General features: G+C 40.6%; 1 protein-coding gene across 2 annotated transcripts in view; it reads right to left on the bottom strand.

Annotated features, from left to right (window-relative positions):
- Nucleotides 1–25,713, bottom strand: part of CADPS (calcium dependent secretion activator) — a 452,323-nt gene that overhangs the window by 157,676 nt on the left and 268,934 nt on the right. For both annotated transcript variants that reach the window (XM_053668933.1, XM_053668932.1), the window contains exons 7-9: nucleotides 23,944–24,055; nucleotides 16,655–16,794; nucleotides 8,284–8,350 (exon numbers count right to left, since the gene is read on the bottom strand). In XM_053668933.1, coding sequence (XP_053524908.1) covers nucleotides 8,284–8,350; nucleotides 16,655–16,794; nucleotides 23,944–24,055 — 319 coding nt within the window. The remainder of the gene's footprint in view (nucleotides 1–8,283; nucleotides 8,351–16,654; nucleotides 16,795–23,943; nucleotides 24,056–25,713) is intronic.

Raw genomic sequence — 25,713 nt, 5'->3', positions numbered from 1 at the left:
TTACTGCTGTTGTTGTAATTGGAATAAGCCACATGAAATTGCCATTTTTGTAGGTTAAAACTGTTTGAATACTGGCACTTGACTGGCCTTAACCGAGACTGCCAAACTCACAGACATAACACAGACCTTTTGGTCAGGAGTTAGGGACTACACTTTTTAAAATTTATGCCCCAACTTTTAAATATCTTTTTAATATTTCAGTTTTCGCAGGTCAATTCTCAGCATCAAGCTGTACATTTCACCCTCCACCCCCACCCTTCATCTACTGAAGGAGTGTTTTTGGTTGTTTTGAGAAGTCTTTTCATTCAGACAAATGCCGGAGTGACATGCTGTCATAAGCAATGAGCACTCGATTGCTAGGTGCTGGTCACGGTAGAACCATCCTCGCCCCAACAGCACGGCTGCTGTCCCTGGTGCGGCCCTCACTACTGACACTCTGGGCCTGACAGTGCGGGGAGAGCTGCAGGTCAGCCTTCAGACCCAGCACGGAGACAGCATTTGTGCATTTGGCTTCTCTGTGAGATGAGCCAGTGGGAGAGTGAGCATCCTTTGGGCTTCAGGCTAGAACCTTGTGGGCATATTTACCACTCATGGATGTCAGACGTCTTGGTAAAGGAGTGCCATATTCCTCATCTCTTAGTTACTTTTATTAAGAGAGACCTTTTCTAAGTGAACTTAGATCTTAGTCTCCTTCTCCACAGTGAGGTTTGTCATTTTTTTTAAAATGGCAATAAGAAGTTGTTGGTGCTTTCAAGTCCTGCGCACCATCTTCCACACAGGAGGCCTGAAGGTCCTGGGGGCCAGATAAAGGAGTCCACTGGAGAACACTGTACTGGCTGACTGATCTGCTGCTGCCCTCTGTTGGTACCCGGTGAAAACCTCCTGCGAAACTTTCTTTATTATGTATATAGTTTGTAGAATCTGTTCCCTATATTGTAAGGCCTTGATGGGCTTCAAGGGAAACACACAGCCAGATCACTGAGTATTTTCATAAGTGGACATGTGTTGGTCTTTTTAATAAGCAGAACACCCAATAGCATCCTAAAAATGAGGTTTAAGAGTTCAAACTTGGTGGTCGCACAGGTGTGCAGCCCCATCCCAGTTCTGATAAGCTGTCACCTAAGTCTCAGGGTCTTCATCTATATTTTACCTGCATCTTAATGGTGCTAAAGGATTAATTTAGTAGTGAAAGGCTTTATACTGGGTGTGACCCTCACATAGAAAACACTCAATATATGCATTTATATAAACAATTTCCTGGCATTTGGCACTAACATTCTAATATAGAGTAATTGAGTACGTATACTTGCCTACTAGATTATAAATCCTTTGAGGGCCAGCCTAAGCAGTCTTATATCTTGGTTTTATTTCCCTTCCCATAAGCAAAATCCACCATATAGTGGGTAATTGAGTCTGATTGTTTCTAGACAGTTGAATACGTATAACCTAATAGAGAGGTATTTTCCCCACAAACTTACATATATTACTCCAAGCACAGCACCAGGCTTTTCCAACCCATTACTGGTCCTATAGATAACTGATCCCCCATGACATGACAGTGATTATAGATTGCCGAAATGGCTGGATGGGTGATTTTTACCTATCTCTGGTAATACAAGATGATACAGTTTGCAATGTGATGATTAGCCAAACAAGTAGAGAGCTGCTGACACTCATCTGAGATCAGAACAAAAAATCACAACAAAAGGGTGTTATTTCAAGATCATGCATTTACTATAACAATACTACATGCTCCAGGCTTGAGTTTTCCTTGGTTCAGTTGCTTGCTTCTTGGAGCACTGGATGTTGCTGCCCTCTTCTGGTAATGCTGCAAGTTGTTCCTGACAAAATCTGGGCTAAAATAAACTTGAGTTGGTGACCAGGACCACTTTAATTTGGGATTTGGCAATTTACTTTAGAAAACAAAAGAAGGGAGAAAAAATGATTTCTCTTTAAATACTTCTACTTATTTCTAATTTGTGGGGAACCTCAGTTTTTCTAGAGTGTTTGAGGGTGAAGGAATAGCAAAGGTTTGGCAGGTTTTTGATTTTTTGTTTTTAAGCATCCACAAGATATCACTAAATGAAAGTAATTACCAGTTAAATGCATGTTTTTCTGTGATAGTATAAATGATTCTACTTAAACTACGGTCTGAAGAAAATTAATGATACAGTGAGCACTGCTATAATAATAGCATTAAGAGTCTTGAACACATGTTAGAAGTCAGAGGGTCAGCTACCCCAGTCTGACAGCCTGGACTAGGACACAAAACATAAAGATCTGGTGATGTCAAATCACCTGCAGACAGGTGAAAATGCGCTCTGGAGGACTACAGTTTTCACATCTTTGGGATTTTTAGCTGCTATGTAATCTTTTCATGTAATCATGGAATTGGCTGTTGGGACTTCTGAGGACACAATCTTCCAGCTCTTGTTTTAAAGGAGGCTGAACCTCAGATACACAAGGAACCCTTTAGTTCATTTCCAACCACTTATTTAAACTAAGGAAAGTTTTGCAATAATGTTTTATAGAGCAGGGACTGAGGCCACATTCCTCAGAGTGTGAGTATCTAGTGGAGGTAAATTATAAATATGCAGATCTTTAAAGTCAGACCAATTGAAATAGAATGTCAGGTCTGAGTGGACCTCAGAAATCTCTATTTTTCATAATTGTCTCAGCTATATCTTAATTTACACTAAAACTTGAGAACCTATGTTTTAACATACAGGAACTGTTCGGAAATTTTAAGTTTGCTCTGAGTTTCAATTGCATTTAGCAGCTGGAGTTCAGTTATGAGATAAGAGGGTCAGTGCTTTCTTATCCTTCCCTGTCCTTCTTCCCAACATCGATGAAAGACTAAAATACTTGGACATACAACTAATGCAATGCATTTTGTCTAAATCCCTTTTCTTGCCTTTACTATCTTTCTATGAGATTATTCAGCTGTCATTTTTACAGAACCTTGGTCACTAGCCCTTGCCTAGAGTTCAGATACATACATTTTCCAAAAATGCTTCTTTTTTTATGGCAGATTCATTCAATCATTCAACTTAGGTAGTATGTTGGGTGCTGGGAATATAAAGATATACAAAACCTGATGTGGTTCCTGCCCTCGTGCCAGAAGGCAGACATTAATTATATTATATCAGAAATGTATAACTTTAATTGTAATAAGTATTAGAGAGATTTATGTACTATCAGAGCTTGGGGATTTGGTCTAGTTGGGTGGTCATGAGGAAACATTGACTAACTGAGCCAAGATCTGAGGATGAAGAAAATTTTTATGATGTGCAGACAGTTCCTGGGACCAAGGGCCATTTTTAATGTGATGTGACTGTGTATGAAGAATCACAGAGTCTTGAGTGACATTGACAGGAGAATAAGTTTTGGAGCCATACAGAACTGGATTTAATTCTCAGATCTGTTATTTTCTAGGTATGTGATACCAGGCATTTCAGTTAACTTTGCTGAGACTTGGTTAAATTATTTTTAAAGGGAGATGATAGAATCTAGGACATTTCTCCATGTCGGCACGCACAGCATTTGTTTTCCTCTGGTAACTGAATCCTGATTTTCCTTGGGGCATCACTCTCTTCTCTACATTCAGCCCGTGGAATCTGTGGGACTAATGTGTCTGTAGCTGGAGGTAGGGTGGGTGGGACATGTGGCTCGTGCCTGGCCAATCAGTATTACTTCTTCTTGGTTGCAGTGGTTGGTGCAGGGATGTGCATATGACCACTTTGAGCTAATGAAAGCTCAACAGGGGCCTCTGCTAGAACTACTGGGATTGAAAAGCTTTGTTTCCTCTGGGGCTGCTAAACTGTTCAAAGAGTTGAATGGCCAGTTTACTTCACAGGGAGAGAGAGCTTGCTGGAGAGTAAAGCCAGCTTAGAGGAAAGCACATTTAAGAGGTGGTAGACAGAGATTGAGTCTTGTTGACTCTGTTTAAGTCCTGGACCTAGCCTCGCCAGAAGACTCATTAATTACTAACCTAATTAACTAACCAGTACGATTCTTCCCCTTTTAAAACATAAGCTATTTGGGGCTTATTATTGTCATTTGTAACCAGACTATAATCATAAATGCCCTTTAGGACAATTGTGAAGTTGAGTGGGAAAAAACCCACTCATTTAGAGTGATAAATTATTCAACTACTTATATGTCTTACAATTTATTTTCATGGTTAACTTATTTTAATATTGTTTCCAGGTGACAGCTGCTGTATTCCAAGGCATTTTATATTATTTGACAATATATTTTATTCCATTTACATTTAGTAATTTTTCTGAAAGCTGGGACAGTCAGAGGTTATGTTTTTAGTTCTACTATTATCTGTAGTGAATTAGAAATAGAAAATGGCTTTAGGGACCACATTGGTTCTATCTGATGCAAGGCAAGTAAGCTCTAGAAGTTGCATACACATAAAACCTCTTTGAACACCAGTCCTGGCTGAGTGCTTGGAGTCCTGGAATACATTCGGAGTTAGAAGACCTGTGGTAGGTTTCATATTGGCTGTCTAGGAGCCACAGGCTCCTGAGTAGGTCAGTCAGCCTCATTTTGTTCTAATATAAAGTGGATAAAACTTGTGCTCGCTGCAGTGCAGAAAAATTGTAAAGATGAAGTGAACCTTGTAAATTCTGAGAGAACGCATAAATATAAGTAATAATTAACCTTATTAGAGGAACCATAGAATTATTATGGTGCTAAAAGGGGGAACATATCTCAGGAAGACTTTGGCTGGAAACCAGTCAAAAACTGATTTTCACCTGAAATCTTTTGAGCATAGAAGAAAAATATTTAAAAGAAAAAGATGACAGAGGACAAACTTTCCAGCCTGGTATGGCTGATGAGTTGGCTGCTTCCTTTCCTTCCCCTACACACCAGGGTGAGGAGATTATGAAGGAATGTAAAGAACTAGTACCTTTACCTTTGGCATTGGTTTGGTGAGTCCTAATAATGTGTTTGGTCCTCCTTATTGTGGCTTCAGGGGTTTAGAATGAGTGTACCCAGCAATTTCTTGACTTGGGGTGCTAAAGACCTATTTCTCTTTAATCCTTGCGTTATAGTTGACAGCCATTTTCTTAGGGAATTTATTAGAATTTAAAGGAACAGGGCTGAGGAGGCTTTGTCATGTCATTTGCATATAATCATCTGTTTAGCTACTCTGGTGCTCAGCTTCATGGAGAATATAAAGTCTAAGTATGGTCTAAAGAGAATGGGAGACTTCACTTTTAACGGGACAATGACTACTGAGGCAATATTTGTCCAAAGGTAGTCTCCAGATGACCTTCATCAGCATTTTCTGGTGCTTGTAAAATGTACAGATTTCTGGGCCTCATCCTAGACATACTGTATCAGAATTTTCTGCATGGTGCTTTGGCATCTGTATTTTAAACAACACCCAGCACAGGTGGCCTAGGCTTTTACGTGGTGAACACGGTCTTATCTTGTAGGAACACTTATGTCTCTTGCACAAAACCCCCCTGGAACTGCTCGTACCTTTTATAGTTGGTGGAGCAGACTCCAGCCACATCCATAATAATTTTAGCCCTGATCCTTAAAAATGGGATTGTGCCTTTGGTTCAATACCATCTGTGGGTGTCTCTGTCCCTGGTTAATAGGAGGTCCATTTAAAATCTATCTTTTGGTTTTCCAAAGTGGTAGCATTAAAAGGGACCTTTACTTGGGGGGGGTGCCTTCAATAGCTCTGCATCACAGACATATATATATATTTATATATTTATAATATATGGAGATAATATATTTGTATATATTTAAATATATATATATGAAGAGAGAGAAAGAGAAAATGAATGAATGAATGAATGAATGGAGGGCAGGAGGGGAGATGATTTTGAGGAGACCTGTTGGATATGTATTTCTTTTAGCATTTTCAAACAAATTTCATTACATTAAATCTAATGGCATGCGTAATTGTGTTGAAAATTATGTGCTGAAAACTTTGTAAAAAAATACTCCATGAGACCTAACATCTGAGTGCAAAGAAGCAAAACTTCTGTAAGGCACAGGTAGATATGCTTCCAGTGTGGTGGTCCTCACAGAGCCCCTCTAAGGCTGCCTGGGGACTTGGGGCAGGCTGTGTAGCATCAGCTTCTTTCTCCAAAATTGACCAGACTGCCTCACCTGGTTTCATTTGCATTTTCAGTTTCAGTGGAAGGGTTTGGTGGCTCGAGAGAACCTGAAAATCCTTTGTATATTTGACTGAATTCAACAAGATATCAGCTGGGTGCCGATTATCATGGCCTGGACTGCCATCCTTTTCTTCAAGCCTCCTGAGATAGTTTTGTTTCCCTGAATTGTGCCAAAACTGGTGCCCTTGAACTTATCTCTTGTAATTATGTTGGCACTGGATTTGTTTCAAAAGGGGTGAGTTTATCATTTTCATAAAACATCTGTAGATGTGATGATTTCAACAACAGAGGAAAAAAATTAAAGAATCCAAAAAATAATGCAGTATTTTTTAGGTAGGCCACCAAAATTGTTTTTAGACATTGTTGTGACAAACAGGATAAGAAAAGGAACAGAAGAGCCGAGCTCTCATCCTGGCTCCTTCATCACCTTTGTGATGGTGGGCTGTCACGGCACCTCTGTCGGCCACAGAGGTTGAAAAGGGAGGAATCCAATTTAGGTAGAAACTGAAGCTTTAATTTGGGAAATCGGTGTAACCAGTGAATCTCAATGGCTCTTCAAAGTTAACGAGAATCAAATGTATGTGAAACATTACGCAGAATCCTGAGATTCTTCACCTGTGCCCTTCTCGGAAAGGTGCTGAGCTTTAGATGGGCTATGCCATTTTATGATTTTCTCAAGTGATCACAGAGCTTTCTTTTTAGTTACTGTGTGGTTCACATCTTCTCTTGGTGGAAGGCTCAGTGTGAAGGCCCTAAAACATCTCTGTTCTGATCACATGGCCTGAAATAATCATTTTCTCTTTCTCCTGTCCAGTATGTGTTTTACAGACATGGATTCATTTTTATTCTCAGCACATTTTTTTCCCTGAATAAATTTTTCCCCCTAAAATCTTTCCCAAAGTAAGAGGTCAGTTACTTTTCCTAATTACTTCATCATTCCAAAATTCTCAGAGGAAAGCCATATGTCAGTGAAGCAATAACATGGGTGTGGGGAAGAAGCCCTCTCATTGTGAGAGGGCCACTTGCCCCTCTCCTTCTGGAGACTACTCATTCCTCAGGCTATTCTTCTCTCGTACTTTCCTACCTTTTCCCACTAACATTTCCTGAGTGCCATGCTGCGCACTGAGCTAGAGGAAGTGTAGGTGTGTGGTGGGTGGAAGAGGGAAGCATCCCAAGGTGAATCAGAAACAGAACTGGACCTGGAACTGCACATAGTGTGCTGGGGGAGACCAGGCAGATTCCCAAGGGAGTCTAAGAGAGGCTGCTTTGCCAAGTGAGCACAGTGAAAGGGAGAACCATCCCCAACGCAGCACTGCTTCTTTGGTTGTAACTTGTCTCTCCACTTACATTGTACTACTGGGCATCAGTTGTTTTTGCCTGCCTAGTGTCCATTTCTCCTTCTGGTAATGACATCCTGATTTTGCATTGGAGATAGCCCAGTAGTCTGGGCTGTTGGGACATGTTCTAGACTGTAAACTAGATGGCGAACTATAGTTATATGTTCTATATAGTTATAGTTATATAACTATAGTTATAGTTATATGTTCTAGATTGTCAACTCTATAGTTATAGGAGGTCAGTTAACACTTTTGGAAGCCCAGGCATCAAGAAGGCTCCCCTACAGGTAATTAAATATCAAACATACCAAACAATAAAATGAATGTAAAAAGTCCAACTAAACTTTGAATTTTCTCATGAGGGACTTAGTGCCTTTAGAAACAACAAGTTCTTCTAAAACAACATTGGCGTCCTACTGCCCTAAACAGGCACGTGCTCACTCCATCCCTGGGTTCCTCTCTTGCTAACACGGGTAGTTCACCTCTCCGACTTACCTTATGTAATTCTGTATTGTCAGAATTAAAAAAGAATGAGTCTGCATTAATTTTAAAACTTTTAAAGTGACCTAAAAATAAGAAAGGGAACATCAGAAACACTCTGAATTCTGGACATGTTCTGTATCACTCTGGATGATGGTTACATGGATATCTAATATGTAAAAATTCATTGAGCGAAATGCTTGAGCCCTGTATGCATGTAAGGTAAGTTTACCTCAACTCAAAAACATTCATTAAACCTACCAAATTTTTAAAACTGATGGCTCTTAAGACTGATATTAGAGTTGAAGAGTTACCTGGACCAATACAAAAAACCTTTTCTTCCATCTTTTCCAGACATTCTTACCGATGGCCCATAAATACCTAAGGGAAAGGGAAAAGACCAGAGTTGCATTAGTGCTTGAATAAGTGCATTGTTTAATATACTTTACTGTGAAGCTTGGTGCTCAGAAACAGGGACATGTTCATGGCCCAGAACCAGAAAGCAGACTTTGGAACTATGTGGTTAAGGATAAGATGCAGCAGGCAAGGTTCACTTCCTCTGATAGAGGGAATTGTGGCCCGTGATCAGATTTGACATGGATTCCTTAACTGATTTCAGGGAACACCCTGAAAAATGTTACATTGTGACTTAATTTGTACATGTACCAAAAGTCTTTTAGATAGGGTAGGGAAACTCCTGAAAAGTATCATAAAAAAAAAAAGGAGTGCTAAATCTCACAACTACTAATTTTTTCACATCTTGAAAAGTTTCATTCAGAAAAACTTTCCCTCACTTTCTTTTGCTATAATTCTACCAATCCAGATGTATTACAGGGAAGATTTTAAAGAAGATTTTATTTATTTATTTTTAGAGGGTGAGGAAGGGAAGGAGAAAAGGAGGGAGAGAAATATCGATATGAGATAGAAACATTGATCAGTTGTCTCTCTTACATGCCCTGACCAGGGACCAAACCCACAACTCAAGCATGTGCCCCGAGCAGGAATTGAACTGGTGGCCTTTAGCTTTGTAGCATGGCACCCATCTGAATCACATTGGTCAGGGTATGGGAAAGAAGTTTTAAGTCAACATAGAAAGTCCTCCCTTAGCCCCTCCCCTTTTCCCAAAAGCTCTTCTGTTTGATGGAAATTCATCTTTATACAGAAAAGTGAAATTAAAAGGAGGCACAGGTCTAAGCTGTGTGAAGATTTCAAGACCAGTGTTACTGATTTATTCATGAATTATCCTGTTGACCCAGTAGGTTGTTATATGTTGAACTGGCATTGATCAAGGAAGTGAGGCTGGTAGTTTTTCAGGTTCTATTAGACCAAGTGAGGAGAGATCTGGTCATACTCCAATACCTTCAAATGCTTGAGTCTAAAACTGGCTTCACCTGCCATCACAGCCAGCAGGACTACTTCCAAATCCTCACTTCACCAAGAATCAGAATTTTCACTTTGGAACATAAAGAAGAATGACCCCGAACTCTCTCGTCAGGCCATTGGATATGTGGAAATCTGGATTTATGAATAAATAAATCAGCATTCTGGTGTAGTGAGTAGAAGTCTAGCCTAACGGTGTTATTTCAGATTCAGAGTGGGAACACCTAGGTGAGAGTTCTGGGCTTGCCATTAACTGTACCTTGGCTTAGCTGCCCCATGCCTCAGTTTTCTCTGATATAAATGGGGATAGCAAAGGATATATTCCATTCAATTGTTGTGAGGACTGGTGGAGATGATACATGCCAAGTGTTTAGCACAGTAACTTGCACATAGTGAGTTCTTGAAAATGTTAGGCATCAATGTTGTTTGTTGTTATTCTTGCTACTGGTAATAGTAGTACTAGTGGTAGAAATAATAGTCCTAATAGAAAGAGTCTGTAAGTACCAACTTTCCAAAGGATTCATCTTTGGATCCTTTATTTCAATTTACATTCAGTTTTTAGGCACATATCGATTGGGAAATAAAGTGCGGTAATACAAATTCTGTCCAGAAAAATTCCAGCCATTGTTAATATAACAAGAACAATTTGCATGACATCGATGTAACTTGGCAGCCAAGGGGGGGGGGTGGACTGGAATGTGCACGTGTGAACAATGACAAGTTCACTTTACTCATCAGTGGGGGCAGTAGACACCATTGAGTGAGGATGTGTATTGTGTGGCCATCACATTCGAAATGACTGAGCACGTAGAGCAATGACTCTGCATCAAATTTTGCATTAAGCTGGAACATTCCTCTGTGGAAACTATTTGGGTGACTCAGAAGGCCTCAGCTATGAGCAGTTGGTGATTGGCAGCCTCATCATGACAACACGCCTGCTCGTGCTTCACATCTCATTCACTTTTAGTGAAACATCAAATCATCCAGGTGACTCAGCCCCGCTGAAGCCCAGATTTGCCACCCTGTGACTTCCAGCTTCTCCCAAACTAAAATTACCTTTGAAAGGCAAGAGAGTTCAGGCTATCAATGATATTCAGGAAAATACCATGGGGCAGTTGATAGCAATTGGGAGAACCATGTGAGGTCCCAAGGTGCCTACTGTGAAGGGACTGAGACATCATTGTCCTATGTACAATATTTTTTGTATCTTGTATCTTCAATAAATGTCTGTACTTTTCATATTACATGGCTGGATACCTTCTGGAAAGACCTCATATATCTGGGTTTGGATCTCCAGATCATTTTATGTGTCATGATTCTAGTGTATCCTTCCTTGTAGCATTTTTGTAAAACCCATGCCAATGACATAACTGCCATTCCTTGAGATTATTTTAATTATATGAAACTTCAGAGTGAACTAGAAAAGTCTCAAAAGAGACCAGAAAGATGCACTTGGGTTCAACTTAAGTCCCAGGAATCCCAGGCAAATGCATGGAAGACTCCCTGGCCTCAGTGTCCCTCTACCCTGGGACTACTTGTCAGGGTTGCATGTGAGTTCTATAAAAAAGGGTCAGTCATCCTTCTTGTGGTGTTTGTGAATGTAAATGAAGTAGTACCTCAGCTCTGCTTATTAAGTGCCTTCTGTGCTTAGAACGAAGTGTGCACATGATAGCTATTCATGTGGAAAATTTTTTTATTGTGTATTGTCTTTTAAGACACCTGGGGATAAGCAGCCAGGGTGGGAAGAAGAGCAGGTGACCGCTCAGGACATTTGCTGGAATTGCCTGCCCCTGAGCACCTTACAAAGGGGTAAAGATGGCTGAGAAGAATGTGAATACAAGGGATGCCGAGGTTTCATCTTTGGGGTTGTAAAATCAGAAGTGACCAAGGAGCCTAGGAATGAGGGCTTGGTGGTGCTCTGGTTGAGGTGGAGAGGGAGGCATTTGTTCTCTCTGTGCAGATTATTTTTGCCAGAAATCTTTCATAACAACTTTTTTTTCTAAGAAGAGCAATCACAGGGAGGAAAAAAACCCCATGATTCCCACGAGGAGGCTTCTCTCCCCTCCCTAGGGACTGAAAGATAACAAGGAGGGCACCAAGGCTCAAGTGTCCCAGAATTCTTGCCACAGTCCAGCAGGAAGTGTAGGCTGGGGAAAGCTGCAAAGCATGAGTCAAAGTAATAAACATCAGTGATGAAAACCATCACCAACTCCTCTGTAGCTGTAGCTCTTACCATGTATATAAATGTTTTACATTTATTAACTTGTTTAATCCTCACAACAACCCCAGAAAGCAACTATTATTGCCTCCATTTTATGCTGAGCAAAATGATGTCTCAAGAGGTTAAGCAACTTGTCCTCAGCTAGTAAGTGGGATTGTCAAAGATTACATTCTAGGTAATTGACCTAACCAGAATTTCTATATGATAATAGAATAAAAAAAAATGTAATAGAATCATAAAAGTATTTACTTAGTTCAAAAAAGAAAGAAAAAAGGAAACAAAGATCAAATGGAACAATCAGAAAATAAATAGCAAGATAATAAACATCAATTCAATTTAAACCTAACCATAACAATAATCACACTAGATATAAATAGGCTAAATAAATATCCTCATTAAAAGGCAAAGTTTCAGGTTAGATTTAAAAATCTAGACCCAACTCTATGCTGCCTATAAGAAATGCACTTTTACACTAAAGACATAGGTTTAAAAAAAGCAATAATGGAAAAGGATTTAAGATGTTAACATTAGTTTTTGAAAATTTTGGAGTGGCTACACTTATTACTGTCATGCAAAGTAATTTTTAGGGCCAAGAGTAGCACCATGGTTAAAGAAGATCATTTTGTAATGATAAAGGGGTCAATTCATCATGAAAACATAATAATCTTAAATATTTAAGCATCTTATAATAGAGAACAGCACATATAAATATTTGAAGAAAAATAGACTATAAAGAAAAACAAACAAACTCACAGTTATAATCAGAAAATTTAATACCTCCCTACTAATAATTGATAGATGATCTGTAAGGATTTAGAAGACTTGATCAATCAGCTAGATGTAATTGACATTTATGGAAAATCAGCCAATAAAGGAGATAAAAGGAAATCCTAAACATATTCAGTCAGTCTAGTTGAAGTAGTTTCATTTGAGAGTCACAGCTAATATGTGAAGTGTCTTGGAGACCTACAAGGACGAGAGAGGAGTGTGATGGTTTTGAAGATCAAGAAGTCTAAGCAGGGGCACAGCTAAAAAAATAAAAGAGGAAAGGGGATTTAAGAAGTATGGCTGAGACTTATAAAATGTATCCCCTTTAAGACTTCTTAAAATATAAAAGGAAATTTAGAATTGCTGTGAATTACTCCTGGCTGGTGAACTGTGTGGTTCAGTGAATGTAAGTTGCAGGTCTGCAGTTAAGGTTGAATGAAAACAATTCTAGACCTGGCTCTGAGGTTTACTGTGACTTGGGTAAGTCTTTTCAGAACTTTGAGTCTCCGTTCCCTTGTTTGTAAATTGGTGATTCATTTATTCATTTATTTATGCAACAAATAATTTATTGGACTTTTACTACCGTTGGGCCCTATGGCTGCTGTCTTGAACAAAGGAGACAAAATGTCCCCACTGACAAAGAACTTACAGTCTAGTGGAGAAGACAGACAACAAACTGATAGCGAAATATATGATACATGAGATGATAACTGCTCCAGTAAAAATAAAGCAGAGTAAGAAAGAGAAGAAGACACAGGTGGGCTAGGAAAGGCATTGTGATAAGGTGCAGAGACATGCAGAAATCAAGGTGAGTCATGTGGACATCTGGGTAGGGGAGAAGGGGGAGAAGGAGCATTCAAATCACAGAAGACAGTGGGGATAAGGTCCTGAGGTGGAAGGTTCACTTGGAGTCTTTGGGAAGAGCAAGGGGGCCAGTAAGGCTGGGCCAGTAGTCAAGGTCAGATAGGTAGTAAAGTCCTCATCACATAGGGCTTTGTAGCCATGCTAACAACATTGACTTATCCTGAGTGAGTTGGGGAATCAGTGGAGTTTCTCTAGCATTTGTATGGCAGGGTTTGCCTTGTGTTTTATAAAAAAAATGACTCTGGCTCCCAGTGGGAAATAGACTACAGGGAGGCAAGGATAGTAGGGGGACTGCTATGGGGCAAGAGAAACAGGTGAGCAGAGAAGTAATGGAGGCTTGGATTTGAATGGTGATGTTCAGGGAATGGCGAGTTGGTGATGACAGGCTGAACCCAGAATTTATTTTGAAGGTAGAGTGAAAAGAATTTGATGACAAATGAGATGAGGGGTGAGAAAGAGATAGGTTAAAGATGATTCCAAGGATCTTAGTCTGCGCAACTAAGGGAAGAAAGAGGCCATTTATTAATATGGGGAGATGATAACACCTAATCCTTGTGAGGCTGTTTCAAGGATGAATTGAGATAATGTAAGTGAACACAGTTCCTGAAGTTAACACATCATGTGGGTATAAAAGAAATAATTAAAAAACCACTGAGGAGTTGCCAATTCTCAAATATGTCCAGATACTAATGTCTTAAAGCCAAAAAGCAAGAATTGATATTCTTACCTTTTTCTATTCAACAAAATTATTCTGAATGGGCCAGTGGCTCGTTCAAGGAACCACAGTCCACCAACAAGGAGTAAGTCTGAGTTTCCTTTTATGTTTTAATACACATTAAAGTAAATATAATTTATAACCTCTCCCATGCTTCTTAAAAAATCCCTTTTCCTAATCTTCTAAGCAGTGACATGGCTCTGATGTTTCTATCACTTTCCCCCACCCCCACACACATAATGGACCTCAATAAAACTATTTTAAGTTTATATGAAAGAAAATATAGTTCATAAGTATTTCTGTCTTCCCTGAATCAGCCCTTGTGCAACTAAGGCTGCTCGGCCTGGGCTAGGCTGCTCCGGGCGTGGCGCCGTTGAGTCGAGGAGCCCGTCACTCACTGTTCCAGAGCCTCCTGCTCTGTTTCCCCGTGGGGCTGACTTTAAAATGGCAGCCAAGTCATATTACGAAGCTATGGAACATGTCAGAATTGACCTACATATTCTTCTTCAATCTATAGGGTCAAGGTACCTCACATATATTAATAATTTTACAAATAATTCAACAGAAAAGTTACCAAATCCAGATCAGTTAGTTCAATTTCCAACAGAGTAAATGAAGAGAATGAGGGAATTGATCCAATGGGGAAAATAACACCTATGCCAGTGTTTGCCATGGGGCTGAAATGAGAGAGTATTTGTGAAAATCCTAGTTTAGTGCTTCTGAGGGACCTAGAATATGGACTGAGCTACTAATTCTTTCAAGGAAGCTTTTGAAAGCAGTTTGGAGGACAGATATATCCATTCGTATTTTTGTTTTCTCATTGGTCTGCCCTAACTTCCTCACTTCTCTCTGTCTCCCTCTGTGAGCCAGTGTCTTACTAAAGATTCAGTATCTTTTCCTCTGTGCTACACAAACCTGACAGAATTCTCCAACCATTTGTCTTGAAACTAGGATGTCTACCTTGCAGGGGAAGAGATATGAAGGAGAATTCTCATTTACCATTTTGGCATCTATGCCAGGGGTATAAGAAGGAGGAAAAGCTGACCTCAGAAATACTTCATGAACATTTCCATGACACACTAATTTAATTGAGCAGAGCTGGATGGTTGAAAAAGAACTGAGTGTGTAGCAAGGGCCTGGCTTATGCCCCACAGCCTTCCCATGGCACTGAGCAGAAGTGCTTTGTCATAGCCCCATTTAGGCTGTGGGAAAAGTTTAGCCTCAACACAATGCCATGTAAATTTTCCAAATCCAAGCTAGAGCTCAGGGTCAGTGCTAGGTCCCCAGCTCATGACTGACCTTTGCTTCTTCCATAGATCCCCAGGCCTGAGAACTCCAGTTGCCCTGACTAGTGGAATCTATCTTTACTCTATAAAGCTCCAACCACGGCTGGGGATTTGTTCTCTACTCTCCATCTGCATGCTGCTATGTCTGCCCATCTGCTAGGTGTGTGTTTCCAGTCTTCATTACTCTCCCTGGACCTCTCACAGGCTTCTGTTTCCATCTGTCTGAATCAGCAGTTAGGCTCTGGTATTAGGTTTCTGAATCCCCCAAAACCACTAGTATAGAACCAATCTCAGTTTTCATGTCAGTTTTTCCACTTTAAAGCCTCTTATAAATACATATACCAGCCTCCCGCCCAAATTAATAAGACATTTCTGTTGATTACAGGCTTCCCCTATTCAGAATTATCTGGCACAACTCCTCCTTAAGTGATCAGTGTCTGAGATAGTGGGGTCTAAGCAATTTTGTGCAGTAGGCCATCGCTCAGCATATGCCCAGTTATCAATATACATTTTCTGTAAAAATCACTGGTTTGATCTGTGAAATAAAACTATATTTTACCTATTCTTTTTATCCTACTTGAAATCACTTAATTGGTCATTCTCAAATCTTAAGAAACTAATATTGGTTATACATTTTCTATTTTTTGTCATTTCTTTAAATACTACACTACACACTAAAACTAATTCAATGTGAGTTGATTGAAGGTTGCCTGTGGCAACTGCTCACACCTCCTGTGTGTGGTTGTTAATGAAGGTGCAAGAGAGTGATTCATAGAGTCTGAAAGATCTGAATGCTTTTGAAAAGAAATATGAAGCCAATAAAACCTTCTAAACCAGGAACAGCCAGAATGCTTCTAGTAAGGTATTGAATTGCACTGGGAACCCTGTTGCAGAAGAAGAAGAAGAAAATTATTCTATCTTGACAGCATGCATGCAAATATAGTGACCTTAAGAACTGAGGAAGCTTGTAGTACAGCTGGCCCTAGCATTCAACTAACTATGATAAAAATATTCTAAAAATGGTATATTGTTGTTGATGTGTACCATGTAGTTAGGCCTAGATGACTGAGTCTGTACTGAACATGTACAGACTTTTTTCCTCTCTAGACAATATTATCATTCCTTAAACAATACAGTGTAACAACTATTCACCCAGCATTTACATTGTATTAAGAATTACCAGTAATCTAGAAATAATTTAAAGTATATGGGAGGATGTACCTAGGTTACATGCAAATACTATGCCACTGTCTCTGCGGGTGGTCCTGGGCCCAATTTTCCATGGATACTGAAGGATGACTATAAATATCAAAGTATTTTAATAACCTTACATGAATCCTTTGTATTTCTTTGCATGCCGTTCACTGAATATCAGTTTTTCTATTTTAAAAAAATTTTAATAAATAAATGGAGGTGTGTCCAAAATGGCCACTCAAAGAGGAAACACTTACCCAGAGTGCTTCATATTTTGAGGTTTATCCATTCGGACAGCAAGTTTGATTTTGAGGTCTTGATCAGGGCAGTTTTTGGAGACTGCCATTTTGTGCCACTCTGACTGTTTGGGGCTGTTCGGGGTGGGGTGGAGTATAACCTGTTGGGAAAAAAAGATGACCATTTTAGCCAGGAAATAGAAACACTGTTATGGGCATGTTATTGCAGATGGGAACCTTTGCTGTTGAGAAGTATAGCAGATTGTCCAGGTCGCATAGCCAGACGGAAGGAAGTTACATGAACTGGAATCTTGGGTGTCTCAAATCCAAGGCTCCACCTACCAAATGAGGCTCCTCCTGCCAGGTAGCCAGGCCTGAGGATAGAAATGGTGTTGTCTGCTCCCTTATCTCTCTCCCTGGCTAATTCTGTAAAAGGGAGAATTGTGGTTTCTGTGATCCTGCTTTGTACTTTTCCAAAGTTCGGAAGTACTACAGTAACCCAGAACAGGGAATGTTCTCCAACAACCGTTCTCTTTATAAGAGAAGATGGAGGTATGAAAGGAAGAAACATCTTTATATACAAGAGGGCACTTCTAATTCACTCTTTTCCATTTAGATGGATTCCTTCCACCATTTCAGGAGGAAAAAAAATCCCTCAGAGGCTGCAGGAGAAGATGGGAGGGACCTTATTTGATAGATAAGAAATGTGTCATTTAGAGAAGGGAAGGAAGGGACTTGCTGACAGTCGCGCATCTCAACCTGATTTCACCTGCACTTTTTATGTGTCACTTGGGCAACTCTGTCCTGGCCCAGATGAAGCACACACAACTGAAGAAGTACCAGCTCTTGGAGGCTGCTTTTTGTCAGGGTGCTTCAGACATGGTGCTCTGATTTGGGACTTCTGCATCTGTTCCCATTGCCTCAGAGGTTGTGAGAGGAGAATTCGGTAAATCCACTCTGCCTTTGAGATGAAGGAGTTTTCAGGAGCCACATGTGACCTGGGGAACATGCACTCAGGAAGAGTGGTATTTGGAAAATCCTTTAAACCATGGGCACGCAAACTAAATATAGGTACAACAGAAGCTGGGCTTGTTGAGATTTGCTTTTGCAATGGCCATATACTTTGGTGTATTGACTGTTGCTTTGGCTTTATTTTCAAAGCACCTATTTTCTCCAGGTGTAGGCTCTTTTCCTGGGCTTCTTTCACTTCTGGTTGGGGGTGGGAGGGGCTCAGAGTCTCTGGGTGGACACTCAGGTCTTCCAGATGCTGCCTCGGCTTCACTGCCATCATGCAAGCTTGACCTGTGCATGATGGGCAGAAGCATATGGTTTCCTGGGTGATTTTGGAACAAGAGCTTGGAGAAGAGGAAAAGACTGTGTGTGGCATAAAAGCAAAATCAACCCATTTTCATATGCTGCACTTGTCCTGATTTTTCACCTTTTCTGATTCAAACTTGACCCTTCCTTTGTTTTCCCATTGAATCCCCTCTCTCTGGTGAAAGAAAATTTGTGTATTTTTGCTAAAGACAAATTAGAGTCCTCATAATGTCTTATGATGTGATTGAAACATAAGAGACTGACTTCAGTAAAATATTTTTGAGTAATTAGCTTAGTATCTATAACCATCTCACTATCAATGAAAAAGCACATCAATATAAATACAGGCAGACTTCAGAGATATATGAGTTCAGTTTTAGATCATGGCAATAAAGCAAGTATCACAATAAAGTAAGTTACACAAAGATCTGGGTTTCTCTTTGTATCTAAAAGTTATGTTTATACTATACTACAGTCTATTAAGTATATAATAGGATTATGTCAAAAAAGGTGTACATACCTTAACTATAAAATACTTTATTGCTAAAAAATGGTAATGATCACCGGAGCATGTTGGAAGAATGGCACTGGTAGATTTGCTTGATGCAAAGTTGCCAGAAACCTTCAATTTGTTTTAAAAAAGGCATTATCTGTGAACTGCAATAAAACAAGGTAGGCCTATATATAAATATCTGTAAAAATATATACTCAGATATATTTTATATTTTGTGTTTACTTTGTTTTAACATTAATTACATATATCACAAAACATACACAAATACAGAAGTGTTAAAAAGATGGGCTAAAGATAAAAAATATATATTTTAAGAATTTTGCTAATTGTGGTGGCTTTGATTTCTTATGAGCTACATTATACCATATATATTAATGGCTAGACTAATCATTAATGATAGTGGATGTAAGTCTGTTTCTTAAATATGCTTGTGAATAATTTTATAGCATCTTGACTGCTGCCTGACCCTATCTGATCACCCTGGATTGCTTTTGTCTCATGGGTGGGTGGCAGAACTCTTGGGAGCAGCGCTGGGGTCAGCTCCACCATTTTTGTGTTGCTTGCCAGGCTTGCAATATTAGTACTATCTTCAAATCAGAGCTCTTCTGTAGTAATCTTTTGAGGCCATTTGTTCATTTCATGAAGGTTAATTTTACTTAAAATTCTATCATTAAATGTATAAATTTAGTTAACCATCACTAGCAAACTTTGATATGCTGTATGAGGCTAGAATTAAATGAGGAGACAGGGTGCCCTTGGGTGGTAGAGACCTCTCCCTTTCTCCAGCGAATGGTGTCCCACCCTGGCTGGCTGGCTGGCTCAGTTGGTGGAGCATCTACCCATACGCCAAAAGATTGAGGATTTTATCCCCAGTTCAGTTGAAGCACATATGGGAAGAAACCGATTGATGTTTCTCTCTCACATTGATGTTTCTCTTTCTATCTCTATTTGTCCCCTCCTCTCTCTCCGAAGTTAATAAACATATCCTCAGGTGAGAATTACAAAGAGAGAGAGAGAATGCTATCCCTATGCCACCCGTTTCACCCTCCATATCCTGAGACCCGAGCCTTGGAGAGATGGAGAGGCTGGGCTGCTGATCCCAGGGAAGCTGACCCACTCTCCTGAGTTCATGCTGCCTGAAGAAGTGAGGTGGGGATGATGTGCTGGGAAGCAAGGAAGAGGAGGGGCAGATAGTAGGAGCCCCAGCCAGGGCCTGAAGGCAGCAGGCCAAGCCCTGGGCCTCCTTCTGCTCCTGCCTCTTTGGCAATGTAAATGGGAGTGTCGCTCTGGGCACCAGGAGCTCGTTAACAGGCCTCCCACCATATGGGTTCTGGGCATGTTTCCCACGGGCAATATGGTGTCCGTTCTCCAATGCAAATGGCCTCAGCTCATTGCTGGCCTCTCTACAAAGACTTCTTCCGCCACATGGTGGCTCCCTGGGGAGACCTCCTCACTGGGTAGATGGGGAGATGAGGTCACTGCATTTCTTCTCCATCTTTATCCCCACCCTCCTGACAGGTCGACGATTCCTTTGTATGTGTCAACCTTGCTGAATTATTAGGGTCCTTCCGGGTACACATAAGCCCTGTGCAGTCCAGACACCTCATCTGGACATTCCAGGCTGCTAATCAAGCACTTTGTCATCTCAGCCGAGGCCCATGTGTGCTGGGCTTTGATGTGGTGATGCTGATGTGGGAACACAACCCACCCTGTGTAGTAAGCTGCGGCAGCCAGCCCCAGCTTCTCTTAGTTACCTGGACGTGCAGGCAGGTCCTATGAGGGGACTGTCTCACCCTGAGCCTTTACCTCGTTCATCTCACCCTATCTCTGCGTCCCCATGCTGGAAAGGCATCCCAGCCTCCCAGACTTCACTGTGTCCCCTCACTATGTGCTTCCTAGGTGTCTTGAACCACACTGTACTGTACATTCCAGTTTTTATGTCTTTGTCCTTTAAGTTTTTTGAGGTTAGGAATTTTTGCTTGTCACTATTTCTGTTTGCTCTGTGCAGAGCACAAATGACAGAACACAATGGGCCCACAGTCACATTCACTGCATAAAAATTTGATAATTTTGCACTGTAAGCATGGGTGTTGGGTAATAGTCACTCTCATGCCTCTCGTAGAAGTATAAGTTGGTGATACTACTCTTTAGGGGATAATTTGGCATTATCTATCAAAATTCAAATTTCATTCAGCAAAGTGTTTTTTGACATTTATCCTATACATACACACACACATATGTGCAAAGAAATAAATTGAAGATTATTTACTGAAGCATTGTTTATCCCGCTAAAGATGGGAAACAACCTGAATAGATTTTGAGGCATCCATACAGTGGAATACTAGGCAGCTATGAAAACAGGAGGGAAGCCAATATGGGCTGATACGGATTAATCTTCAAATAGACTGATATTTCAAAGTGCAGAGCAGTATGAATACAGTAACTTCCTATTGTGCTCTCCTTTTTTAAAAAGAGGGATATATACACATATGCTTGTATATGCTTTTCTTGTGCATGCATGGACTATTTGGGGAAGAATACACTAATAAACTGAAAGCAAGGTTGTTTTCATTGGGCAAAGATACTATGGTGAAGCCAAAGGGATCAATGGTTTCAAACATATTCATTTTCTTTTTTTTACAGCATGCATGGATTTTTTTTTAATTAGAAAGCTTAATAACAATGAAACATCATAAAGACAGAACAAATTAATATTGTTGAATAAATGAACAAAGCACTAAGATTTTAAATGTGGCTGTGTCCTGCTAAGCTTGAGAAGACTTGCAGCAAGCATGTAAACACTCTCCTGAGGGCTCCAAGGAACGGCTTCACCTTAAAAAAAACCACTTACTCTCACCCAGCTGCTGCCTGTGGAGGTGCTGCCAGCAGAGGGCACCCTGGCTGGCACAAGGGCCAGGCAAGTCAGCTGCATTGCAATTGGAAAGTTTCTTCAGCAGGAATAAGTGCAAACTAATATCTGGGGGAATATATAAAAGAAAAGAATGATTAATTAAGAAAAGAATGGCTGTGTGAGGGCTGTGGCAAGCTCTTGGCCACAGAGCTGAGGGTTTTATTTTTGCCTAGGACACTGGGGGGTAGTAAAAATTACCCTGGAGACCAGGCAACATTACTGGTAAGTTACCACCTCTGGACCCAGGGTGCTCACCTGTATGGAAGGAGTAAAAACTGCTTCATCAGGGTCATGGTGAAGACTGAATAAGGGGCTGCACACAAAGTCCTTAAGGACAGTGACCTGGCCAATGGTAAATGGACAGCAATGCATGGGCTCCAGTGAACTAGATAGCTCTGAACAATTTTCATGCCTTCTTTAGGAATCAGTTTTTTCATGTTTACATGAAAAGGTTTGACTAGCCCAGTGGTTTTAACTTTTCTGAGTGGAAACAGCCTTGAGAAGCTGGTAAAGCTTTGAACTAGTGAGTCCAGAAAAATCCACATATCTCCCCACCACTTGCAAATGGAGCCCTCTGTGGACCCATGTTGAGTGTTCCCAAACTTGTCTCTTCTAACATTAATATCCTACTTCTTTGAGACTCTCACTATTCTTGGCATGATTCTTTGTGGAAAAAGAAATTTGAAGAAAAATAAAAAGCAGGCTACTTCTCCATCTGTGTCTCTCTTTTTCCCTAGGGACAAAAATGAGTAGTTGTAATTTTTCAAAGAAAACACTAAATGTCTTCTTTCTTTCATCCCCCTCCTTTTTGGGGGAGAGGGGAGCATTTTTTTTTTTTGCTATTAGTCTTGTTTACTTAGTGTTTTACTTCCATCTGTGGCATGGGTCCTAGTAATATGATTCCAGGTCAGTTCTATGGATGAAGCCAAAATAAGGAAGTAAAGAGACAAAGGAAGTAAGGAGAAATCACGGTTCATATGTTCTTGCTGGCATTGCTACATGTGTGCACTTGTGTGTTTGTCTTAGAGCATTCTCTTATTCTCTACATAAAGTATCAGAGGACCAGAGAAGTTAAATGTCTTGGCTAAAGTTACACAGCTTTCAGAAGTGATTATACATTCAACAGATATGAAATGAAGTGTGACAGTCTATGTGCTGGGCTCTGGGGATGGGTGGAGTGGTGAATAAAATAGTTTAGGTTTCTCTCTCCATGGTGCTTTAACAGTCTGGTGGGGAATAATGCAGAGGCCAAAATTTCTGTAAAACCTTCTCTTTCTCCCACGGATGGTAGGTTCACTGGAGGATGTGAACAGTGGGCTATGGTAGCAAATGAAGGAGGATGGGGCATTTATAAAGAGGGAGCCTTTCAAAGATTTGGGAGGTGGGGCCAGTGCTCCAGGTAAGAGAGAAAGCCCCTGTGGTGGGAAACCATTGGATTTATTTGGGGGGCTGAAATTTGGCTAAGAATATGGGCCATAGTGGCAGCAAATGGGTTGAGGAGGTGGGTAGAAGCCGGACAACCCAAAGTTGTTGTAGGCTGTACTTTAGAGCTCAGATTTTATCATAAGCAGTGTGGGTTGACGGAATCTCTTCAAGCTAGCTAACTTACTCTGAATAGACTACTGGTTTTCTGCTGCAGCATCAATAACTGAGATGAGAGAAGAAATGCCTTTATTATCCCAGTGGTACTCACAAATTAGGGGGAAGATTGTTTGGCTGAAAAAAATAATTGGTGCTGGGCTCTGTTGGTGTAGAATGGGTAGGGCCCAGGGATACTACTCATCCAGAAAAGGTGTGAGATAATTTTCTCCAATAAGGAATTGTCCTGCATCCCACCAGACTTTTGAATATCCCCACTGAATATGAACGGAGATGGAAAAACTTGTCTATAACTGACTGAGTCTAGATCCTAAATATTTTTATACATACACTCAAAGTATTTTGGGCACTTTCCCAGGAAAATGAAGAAAATTTTGTTACCAAGATATGTTTATTGATTCAAGAAATCAGTTTCCTGATAATCAAGGTTTTGAGTCACTAACATCCACAGCAGATTTTGTGGCTGTCCCTGTCACGGTGATTCTCCATATGGGACTTCTTTATATTGCCTAGTGCAGTCATGCCCAGAGCTTCACATTTTGAAATTATATTATTATTCATTAATTTCCATTTATTTCCCCTTCATATTACATTGTGTTGATGTAAAGATTGTTAGGTGGGTTGGTTTGTTAAATTCTCTAGGAATTTCACTTCAGGAGAGTAAAGGGCATCGGAACTCTTTGCTCTAAAAGGTGTATGGGTTTGACAGTTTGAGAAGGGCTGCTCTTCTCAAGAGCAGCTGCTCTCCATGTGCAGTGTGCACTATGGAGAACCAGATTTGAAGAGGGGAAGCTATGGCTTGGAGAGGTTGAAGAACTTGCTTGCTTCGCTCAATGTGGAGTGGAGCCTGGGACTTAGATTACAAAGCCATGTCTTTCAGGTCTGTGCAATGCTGTCTCCTGGGACCCGCAAACATCCACGCTTTGGAGCAACTTGTGATGAATACCCATTGCGATGGGAAGCGCTTACCCGTCCAAGTTCCTTGTCCTCCAAGGCCAGGACGCCTGTGCTCTCTGTGAACAGCTTCACCTTCACAGCAGGCAGTGCATGGGTTGTGGAGAAGTCACCCTGGGTGCCCCAGCTGTGGATAGAATGAGAGAGGTCAGCGTGGAGAACTCTGCCTTGACAATACTAAACTTAGCTGCCTTCTTCCTGGGTCGGGTTAAAGCAGTGTTAACCCGAGGCATTGTTGGCTGTCACATCCTCCTCTCTTCCACTCCAAAGCTGCCAGAGTGACAAAAAGTGTTAATTAATGTGGTAGGCAAATGCAAGACAGATGCTCAGAAAGTTGCCATGGATCCTCACAGAGCACTAGAAGGAATCATGAGGAGGTAGCATGAAATCAAGTTGGTGAGAATTTTCACCCATACATTTGCTATAAACTATTCCCAGATAATCACTAATAAATATTTTCCTGTGTCCTTGGAGTCCCTAGCTCTTGGAAGCTACAGTTTTAGATTTTGAGATAGGGCTCCATTTGGTCTGAGCTAATACCTGACTTTAGAATGAGACTTCAGTAGTAACGGGTAGTGGGGTGGTGAGGAGCTCCCTTTCTTTAGGCATACAGGTATGAGTCGAATAGAAGAGGGATGAAGCTCGGCCCTGTCATTAAAGAAAGGAGTAGTGTGGAAAATTCCCTTCCCCACTCATGGTCTATGGGCATCTGAGCCTTAGATCACCTCATAGGAAAGCCTGGCTTTAACATTTGGGTAGAGTGCCAGGCTGGGCTGACATGAGCCCCTAATGTGGCCTCTTCATTCACTCTCCATTATTCTTGCAGGGTTGTTTCCATTCATTCCATGCCTGAAATCAGTGTGATCTCCTGAAGTGCCACTGGATTGCATTAAGCCCCTTCCCTAAACCCTTCCATGGCACCTGTTCCATTTCACACAGAATGCCATCCAGACCCCTTAGTATGGTTTCCATTTATCTGATCCAGTGTCATAGCCAATCTGATCGGGCCACCTCAGTGCTGTTGCATGCATGGTTCCTTCTGTTGGCAATGCTTCTTCCCACCTTACTCTTCTCTTGCCTACCTCTTATGGGCTCAACTTAAACATCACTTTCCTAGAGAACATGTCCTATAATCTTCCACTGTAAGTTTGGCTCCAGTGTTAAAGTCTCAAACATATTATTTAATTTTCTGCCCTAGCAATCATTGGTTTTTTAATTATTGTTTTGTATGGTTGTTAAATAGCTAAACCCCTATTATTCTGTAAGTTCCATAAGCACAGAGACTGTAGTTTGTTTATATTGCATACCCAGTACTTAGCACAGTGCTTAGCACATAGGACATACTTAATACATTTTGTTGAATGAACAAATGATGCCAAATATATATTATTTCACAAAACCAGGATATGTGAATAGACGAAGCTTTATATAGAGATGTTTATTCATTTTGCTTTCTATCATGGCCAATTTCCATATTGTAAAATATTCATTAAATATTATTATTTTTTATATTCATTCATTTATCTTTAGAGGTAAAGGAGAGAGGGAGAGAAACATCAATGTATGGTTGCCTCTAGTGTGTCCCCTGCTGGGAACTGGCCTGCAGGGAACTGGCCTGCAACCCAGGCATGTGCTCTGACTGGGAATTGAACCGCGCTCCTCTGGTTTGCAGACCTGCGCTCAATCCACTGAGCTACACCAGCCAGGGCTCATTAAATATTATTTTTAATGACTCTTTAATATTGTACCTTATGGATCCATTATAATTTATTTAATCATTTTTTC

The sequence above is a fragment of the Artibeus jamaicensis genome, unplaced genomic scaffold (assembly GCF_021234435.1).
Source record: "Artibeus jamaicensis isolate MK-2021 breed Jamaican fruit bat unplaced genomic scaffold, CSHL_Jam_final contig_519, whole genome shotgun sequence".
In the NCBI taxonomy this organism is placed as follows: Eukaryota; Metazoa; Chordata; class Mammalia; order Chiroptera; family Phyllostomidae; genus Artibeus; species Artibeus jamaicensis.
The sequence above is the reverse complement of the archived record's forward strand: the minus strand, read 5'-3'. Positions and strand labels throughout refer to the sequence as shown.